This window comes from Poeciliopsis prolifica, unplaced genomic scaffold (genome assembly GCF_027474105.1).
Source record: "Poeciliopsis prolifica strain line A6 unplaced genomic scaffold, Auburn_PproV2 SCAFFOLD126, whole genome shotgun sequence".
NCBI lineage: Eukaryota > Metazoa > Chordata > Actinopteri > Cyprinodontiformes > Poeciliidae > Poeciliopsis > Poeciliopsis prolifica.
Genome location: NW_026562501.1, coordinates 566,008 through 574,530, shown reverse-complemented (window position 1 = coordinate 574,530; position 8,523 = coordinate 566,008). Strand labels below are relative to the sequence as shown.

General features: G+C 38.9%; 1 protein-coding gene across 1 annotated transcript; it reads left to right on the top strand.

Annotated features, from left to right (window-relative positions):
- Positions 1-4,643: 4,643 nt before the first annotated feature.
- LOC129355205 (NLR family CARD domain-containing protein 3-like) lies at positions 4,644-8,297 on the top strand. The gene is made up of 5 exons (XM_055024745.1): positions 4,644-5,274; positions 5,834-6,007; positions 6,654-6,827; positions 7,111-7,157; positions 7,286-8,297. The coding sequence occupies exons 1-5, from the start codon at positions 4,766-4,768 to the stop codon at positions 7,810-7,812; spliced, it is 1,431 nt and encodes a 476-aa protein (XP_054880720.1). The 5' UTR covers positions 4,644-4,765; the 3' UTR covers positions 7,813-8,297.
- The last annotated feature ends 226 nt before the right edge of the window (positions 8,298-8,523 follow it).

The window sequence follows — 8,523 nt, the reverse complement described above, 5'->3', positions numbered from 1 at the left end:
ACAAATTGACCATGTAATTTGCTGTCTGTAATGTTGCTTCCATAAATTTGTTTAGTTTCTGTTAAATGACTAACAACCTTTAAAAACACATTTATTTTTTTATTTTTGTGATGTTTATTGCATTTTTCTAATTTCAAATATATAATGCTCATTTGTATTATTGCTATAACTATATTAAGTGGAAGAGGTTATGTTCCACTTAAGGAGATGTTGGCTGAAGTACATAGTTTTATATAAAAAAAGAAAAAAGCGGCATCGGTTTACTACACCGACATCAAATAGTTGATGTTTGTACCACCAGAGGGAGACAAATCTGCCGTCTAATAAAGAATCCAGTTGGTTCCTATTTAAAGATGATTATTAGTTCAGCTTTCAGAGCTAAATTTGGATGAGGAAAATAATTAAATAAAATTTTAGTTTCTGTTCACCCTGGGAGTCATGTGAAAGGTTCATATCTTCAGACGTCATCACATGATTTTTTTTCTTTGACTCACCAGTTAGACCAGTCTGACCAGTCAGAGCATGTACTGTTCACTGGGGCAAGAAGCAACCGAAAGCTCTAATCACTTCATCATTCCATCATGAACCATTTCATATCAAGTTTTCATCTGCGCTATTAAAATTTACTAAACTCACAATGACATTCTATTTTTCGTGTGTTTTTGGTGCTCAGAAAAACTTCAAGATGTCTTTTTTTTATTTTGATATTATCTGACCGAACCTGCTACCCTCCTACCTGACCCGCCTACATTACAGGTGCAGCTTCAATTGATTTCAGGAAGCAGCTAAACTCTGTCACAGTCGGTTGGGTCAACACTTCAACTCGTTGGGCCATATGAACAAACTGTAAGTTTGCTTTGTTTTATAATTGAAATGTGTCTTAACTCTCTGTCCGGTTTGTTTCTGCTCTCTGGTGTCTGGAAAACATGTTCACCTCTGGTTTCAGCACAAATCTTAATAACTTCCTTCCTTTTCTTTCTGCTTGTCCTCAATTTCTTCATTTTTCAGGAGTTCAGTTTGATCTAGCTTCAGTTTTTTCTCATAGTGAAAGTAGAGTTAAAAATGTTTTTTGTTCATTCAACTCCTCCCAGCAGCTGAGATCTAAAATGAGTCTTGGTTTGATTTGAAATTCTCTGAAAACTAGCCAGTAAAAATAAGTCTGTTGTTTTCAAAAGTTGAACTGAGTAAATGTGTTGGATTGATGCTTCCAGTATGCCAACATGGACCTGTTGGCAGGTCCATGTTGCAGAAGCAGCAGAGTGACAGCAGCCTGTGGTTAGAGCTGTGGGTTCCAGCAGGACCCACAGAAAAAAATCACCAACTTCCAACACATTTCCAGCTGTTTCCCACCAGATGACCACTGAGAAGAATGAAAACTTTGCTCAATGTCTCCATCTAGTGGCCTGACAGTAGAAGTGCAGCAGCTGAAGGTAGAAAGAGCTGCAGTGGATTCAGCAGCATGGATCAGTGTGAGGACAGAGAGGAGGGAGACCCTCCCTCTAAAACCTCTCTGTGTGGGGAAGATGAGAGCCAGAGCAAAGGTCAGAGGTGAGTCACCATCTCTCAGTGTCCTTTTCACACAGCGTTCAAACTGCATCAGGCCCAAACGGTGAGGAAGCTGCTGCTCCTCTTTGCTGCTTCATCCAGCCTGAACAGAGCAGCTCAGCCTGGTATCAGTGTTTCTTCCAGCCAGCAGGTCCATGTTGCAGAAGCAGCAGAGTGACAGCAGCCTGTGGTTAGAGCTGTGGGTTCCAGCAGGACCCACAGGACAAAATCACCAACTTCCAACACATTTCCAGCTTTTTCCCACCTGATGACCACTGAGAAGAATTTCAACAAAGCAATATGTAGCACAGGTATAGGGTATAGACTACTACACAGGATTTGATTGGCTCACTGTGTGGATCTGTTTGCTCATGACAATATGAATTTAGTATGTGAACACAAAACTGTGAATTTTAAATAGATACTGTTGTTTGCACTGTGGAAATATAAAAAAGTGAAGCTACATGTGGTTAAATTGTGTAGTGCATCATTTCTGCACAGTTATTGTGTATCGTTCTGTATTTGCAAACAGAATAGAAAATTTTACTTTGTCCAATTTCTCTGTTTAAAAAGAACTTACATGCACTTAACAGCAACACTAACAAATTATGTTTTAGTAATTTTAATCATAGCTTCTTGAAATGATAAGCCCTGCCCACTATAAAAGTTTTCTGTTATTTTAATGTTTATATTTTTTTCTTAGGATGGAGAAAGTCACACTTAAAAACGAGGATAAATCCAGGGACCTGTCCTACAAAAGCCATGATTCAAAGGATATGTGGTTTGATTTTAAATCAGATCAACCTCCACCACCAGAGAGGTGAGCTGTTTCTAACTGCTGCAACTATGACCACTGATTCAGCCTGAATGTTTTTGTTCTGACCAGGTGGAATGAACAGATGTTGTTGGAGGCGTCCTGGATGCTTCTATATCATGTTGAACAGCTCTGGTCTTGTTGATTTTGGGCCTCGTTGAGTTATTAGACATTTTTTTCTTGTTAAAGGGAAATATTTGACCTGGACTTATCTTACTCTGATTGGGTCACTGTTCCAGAGTATGTAGAGGAATGTTTATTTCAACTAATATGGAAACAACAATAAAATCATGATAGAAATAAGATTTCATTCAATAATTCCTTTCCCCTGTGGTTTTACTTTCAATGTGACATTATGATATATTGTGGATATTATCTGTAATATCAACAACATGGGTAAACCTTCAGCACAAAAAAATGTTATCTGATTCAGTTCACCCACATATATCCCTTCATGGACATTTATTATTTGGATGTTGTGAGTAAAATGTGTGTCCACATGTCTGTGTGGCTAGATAATATGTGAGTGAATTTTTCATGGTTTATCCACAGAATGAGCCAGAAGATATCAGAGACTCCCAGTGGTCCATCTGTCCACCAAAATCAAACACAGCTGGACTCTATATTTATGGTCCGTACAACAACTATTTTTCCATGGATTCTTTGCACAGTATTCTCCACAATGCACAGACATAGGACTGTCACTCTGTGCAACAAATAACAGCTATTTGGCTGTATGATTTTATCCTGACTTCTTCATTTATTATTTTGTTCCAGTTACTGAAGGAAAACATTTTCACTTTTGTGACAAACGAGCTGAAGAAGATCCAGAAGGTTTTGAGTCCAGAAGACCCAGAATGGTCAGATTGTGAGACAGACAATGAGGAGTTGGAAGGTGAGAATGAAGAGCAGAGGAAGAGTAGCAGAGAGGCAGTGATGAAGATCACAATGAACTTCCTGAGGAGGATGAAGCAGGAGGAGCTGGTTGAGCGACTCCAGTGCAGTAAGAGAATCTATACCAAGATTTAACCTGATAATTCAGACACTTATTCAATCTAGTGTTGATGTCTATAGAATAATATATTAAGTAGACCATCAATAACTTTCCATAAATAATTCTTTTCACTCAGAACATCTTACTGCAGTTGGTCAACATGAACTTAAAGCTGGTCTGAAGAAGAAGTTCCAGTCTGTGTTTGAGGGAATCAGTAAAGCAGGAAGTCCAACCCTTCTGAACCAGATCTACACAGAGCTCTTCATCACAGAGGGAGGGACTGGAGAGGTCAATGATGAACATGAGGTCAGACAGATTGAAACAGCATCCAGGAAACAACACAGACCAGAAACAACAATCAGACAAGAAGACATCTTTAAAGTCCCACCTGGAAGAGATCAACCAATCAGAACAGTGATGACAAAGGGAGTGGCTGGCATTGGGAAAACAGTCTTAACACAGAAGTTCACTCTGGACTGGGCTGAAGGCAAAGCCCACCAGAACATCCAGTTCATATTTCCATTCACATTCAGAGAGCTGAATCTGCTGAAAGAGAAAAATTTCAGCTTGGTGGAACTGATTCATCACTTCTTTAATGAAACCAAAGAAATCTGCAGCTTCGAACACTTCCAGGTTCTGTTCATCTTTGATGGCTTGGATGAGAGTCGACTTCCACTGGACTTCCACAACAAGGAGATCCTGACTGATGCTACAGAGTCCAGCTCAGTGGATGTTCTGCTGACAAACCTCATCAGGGGGAAACTGCTTCCCTCTGCTCTCCTCTGGATAACCACACGACCTGCAGCAGCCAATCAGATCCCTGCTCAGTGTGTTGGCATGGTGACAGAGGTCAGAGGGTTCACTGACCCCCAGAAGGAGGAGTACTTCAGGAAGAGATTCAGAGAGAAGAAAGAGGCCAGCAGGATCATCTCCCACATGAAGACATCACGAAGCCTCCACATCATGTGCCACATCCCCGTCTTCTGCTGGATCACTGCTACAGTTCTGGAGGATGTGATGGAGACCAGAGAGGGAGGAGAGCTGCCCAGAACCCTGACTGAGATGTACATCCACTTCCTGGTGTTCAGACCAAAGTGAAGACAGTCAAGTATGATGGAGGAGCTGAAACTGATCCTCACTGGAGTCCAGAGAGCAGGAAGATGATCAAGTCTCTGGGAAAACTGGCTTTGATCAGCTGCAGAAAGGAAACCTGATCTTCTATGAATCAGACCTGACAGAGTGTGGCATCGATATCAGAGCAGCCTCAGTACTCAGGAGTGTTCACACAGATCTTTAGAGAGGAGAGAGGTCTGTACCAGGACAAGGTGTTCTGCTTCATCCATCTGAGTGTTCAGGAGTTTCTGGCTGCTCTTCATGTTCACCTGACCTTCATTAAGTCTGGGGTCAACCTGATGGAAGAAAAACAATCGGCTGTCCCTACATTGTTCCACAAATCAAAAATAATATCTCTACACCAGAATGCTGTCGACCAGGCCTTACAGAGTTCAAATGGACACCTGGATTTGTTCCTCCGTTTCCTCCTGGGACTCTCACTGCAGACCAATCAGAGACTCCTGCAAGGTCTGCTGGGACAGACAGGAAGTAGCTCTCAGTCCAATCAGAAAACAGTTCAGTATATCAAGGAGCAGATCAGTGAAAATGTGTCTGCAGAGAAAAGCATCAATCTGTTCCACTGTCTGAATGAACTGAATGATCGTTCTCTAGTGGAGGAGATCCAACAGTCTCTGAGTTCAGGAAGTCTCTCCACAGACAAACTGTCTCCTGCTCAGTGGTCAGCTCTGGGGTTCATCTTGGTGTCATCAGGAGAAGATCTGGATGAGTTTGATCTGAAGAAATACTCAGCTTCAGAGGATGTTCTTCTGAGGCTGCTGCCAGTGGTTAAAGTCTCCAACAAAGCTCTGTGAGGAACCGTGGGCGTTTTTTTTGTTCATCTGTTGAAATATGTTTGCCTATTTATATTAAATCAGGAGGATATTAAAACATATTTAATTGAACTTTAATATAGTCATTGTTGTAAGCTTTGAAATTGGTAGTTTTGTCAAAAGATTCATATTGATATAAAGACTTTGCCATTCTTTAGTAGCTGGAAAAAAGTTGTTGCAAATCCACTCCTTTGTTATTTTAGCTGTGTGCTTTGGGTCATTGTGTTGTTCGATGGAGAACCTTCAGCCCATGAAGGTTTACATGCAGGATTACTTTAGAAGGTTTTATATGGTGTGCTCTAAGTGGCATGCCTGTTTAAAAACATAATGTTGGTTGTAAAAAACTGCACACTTTTTGGCAGTACTCCAACATGTCATTGGAAAAGAGATTAAGACAGATTTTACTAAACCAAACTGCATACTTCATTCATAATTCTAAATGTGAAGCACAATGCTAATGTAATTTTATTTTTATTTCCAATCAGCTAGTCTAGACAAAAAGTTAATTCTGATGACATTTATGTTGTCATTCCTCAGACTGAGTAACTGCAACCTTTCAGAGAGAAGCTTTGAAGCTCTGTCCTCAGTTCTCAGGTCCCAGTCTTCACGTCTCAAAGAACTGGACCTGAAAGGCAATAGTTTGAAGGATTCAGGAGTGAAGTTTCTATCTGATGGACTGAAGAGTCCAAACTGCAAACTAGAGAAACTAATGTAAGTATCAGAAACCTGGATCTGACTTCCTGTTCATGAAGGATTTCTTCTCTATGTATAACATATAACATTTAAATGTTAGATATTATAACATATATAAATGTTATACATGTTGTGTATTTACCATTTATGTAATGTGTAAATGGTAAATACACACTGGAAATTTCTTTTTCCTGCTTGTTCCTTCAAAAATTTCAAAGCACAGTTTTACTTAATGTTTGAACTAAAAAGTGTATAAAGAAATGAGTGTGTGTCTTAAGATTACCCTTTAAACTCCCACGCCTCAAAATGTCTGGCTGGCATTTTGGAAAAAAATAATTCACATGAACAATTTCTCCATAAGAAAAATGATCAAAATGAACTTGTGATGTGTTATTGTTTTACAGTATACTGTCTTCTCAAACAGTGTGTGAATAGTGTGAAATAAAAGACAAAACTCTAATAGATTTTAGAGTTTTAGAAATAAAACTCTGTCAAAGAACATAAAGGGTAGATTTTGTCAAAAACAAAATAAATCAGCAGTGTAGAGTTTTTTAGTCTTTCTCTCTCAAAATTCGACCCAACACTAAACTATATAGAGTATTAATACTTTTGTAAGATGGAGTACCAGGATATTAAATTATGTTTATTGATTCTGTTATTGCAGCTTGTCAGGCTGCCTGATCACAGAAGATGGCTGTGCTTCTCTGGTATCAGCACTCAAATCAAACCCCCATCATCTTCGAGAGTTGGATCTGAGCTACAATCATCCAGGTGACTCAGGAGTGAAAATGCTTTGGGCTGGACAGAGAGATCCACATTGGAGACTTGAAACACTGAGGTATGGCAAGACCTTAAACCGACCGCTGAAGATGACAGGTTTGTTCTACTTGTCACTGAAGCAGCAGATTTTTTTCTGCCACTACAAAAACAGGAAAGCTCACAGTCTCGAGGAGGACTGTATTGTCCAGCTATGGACACACCCACAAACATATAAAAATAATTCATTTTTATATATGTTTTCAGTTTTAAAAAAACTGCAAATATAAATAGATATATTGTCAGCATTCTCAGTCAGCATTCTCAGCTGACTGAGAATGCTGACTCATTCGTTTGTCTTTCAGGGTGGAGCCTGCTGGTAACCGATATTTAAAACCAGGACCATTTAGATGTAAGTTTGTTTCTGTTGTTGATTCATGACATAAAATCAACTCATCCACAACCATATATCAAAGTATCAATAAATTTGTCACATAATAAACCAGTAACTGCACTCAAATTGTTTTTTCTCTCCATCAGATTCATGTCAGCTGACATTTGACCGAGATATAATCAACCAAAACTTCCAGCTGTCAAACAATGACAGGAAGGTGACAAATATTCAGAAAGCTCAGTCAGATACTGATGATCTAGACAGAAGAAATATTCCTCAGCTGCTGTGTGGAAATGGTATCAAAGATTGTTGTTATTGGGAGGTTGAGTGGAGAGGAAAAATAGAGATATCAGTAAGTTATAGAGGACTCCGAAGGAGAGGACTCACTAATGACTCTGTGAGTGGAAAGAATGAAGACTCCTGGTGTTTGAGTTGCTCTGATGACGGTTACAGCGCCGTTCATTATAAGAACAGGAAACTCATGTCATCAACCTCTTTTCCCACTGTTTCTAACAGAGTAGCAGTCTATGTAGACTACACTGCTGGTAGTCTGTCCTTTTACAAAGTTTCCTCTGACTCTCTAATCCACATCCACACCTTCAACACCGCATTCACTGATACCTTGTATCCTGGATTTACAGTCCTACCGGGTTCCTCGGTGTTCCTGTGTTGAGTCTTAATTTCTTGCCTTCTGCACCGTACTCAATGGTTGACATACAAATTGTTCATTTGTTTTCGAGTTACTGCGGTTGTGACATATTTAGGTTTGAGGTCTAATGAGTGATACACCTTCCTCAGCCAATTCTTTGCAAGTTAAGGCTACATGTAGACTGATAACAAATTAAGAACATTTATGATTAAAATGCTGTCAGAATGGTTTATAAATGAAAATACCATCTGGTTATTGATTTTTGCAATAGGGATCAGAATTATATGTCTGTAAACTACATTTTATATAAACAGCTCTCTTCACGTCTTTTGTACTGTTAAAAATGATCTGTGTTCTTACTTGTGTTTTATTGTAAGATGTTGACCTCTGATGCTTGTACTTTCTCTGTTCTTATGAATATTGCATCGTAAATATATGTGCAGTGCTACAAAAATTAACTTCAGGCCAGATTTTTTCTCCAGCTTTTTTGGCGAACTCAAATTATTCAAATCATCAAACTATTTTATAACAGACATAAACAGAAAGTAAATCACAAAACTGCTTTTAAAAGGTGATTTCATTTATTACGAAAAAAAAGCTTGGGAAAAATGGGTGTGAATAAAACTTATTTAATCATTCTCATTGTCCTTCTTATCATTATTAACAGTAGGATAGCATGTTAACATTAATATTTTCACCATTCCTGCTTTACTTATAAATTTATACAACTCAAAA

Excerpts from the sequence above, each read along its gene's own strand:
- LOC129355205 (XM_055024745.1), top strand. The coding sequence starts at position 4,766 with ATGGAAGAAAAACAATCGGCTGTCCCTACATTGTTCCACAAATCAAAA. Across the intron at positions 5,275-5,833 it reads AAAGTCTCCAACAAAGCTCT|ACTGAGTAACTGCAACCTTT; the intron begins GTGAGGAACCGT and ends GTCATTCCTCAG. Across the intron at positions 6,008-6,653 it reads TGCAAACTAGAGAAACTAAT|CTTGTCAGGCTGCCTGATCA; the intron begins GTAAGTATCAGA and ends CTGTTATTGCAG.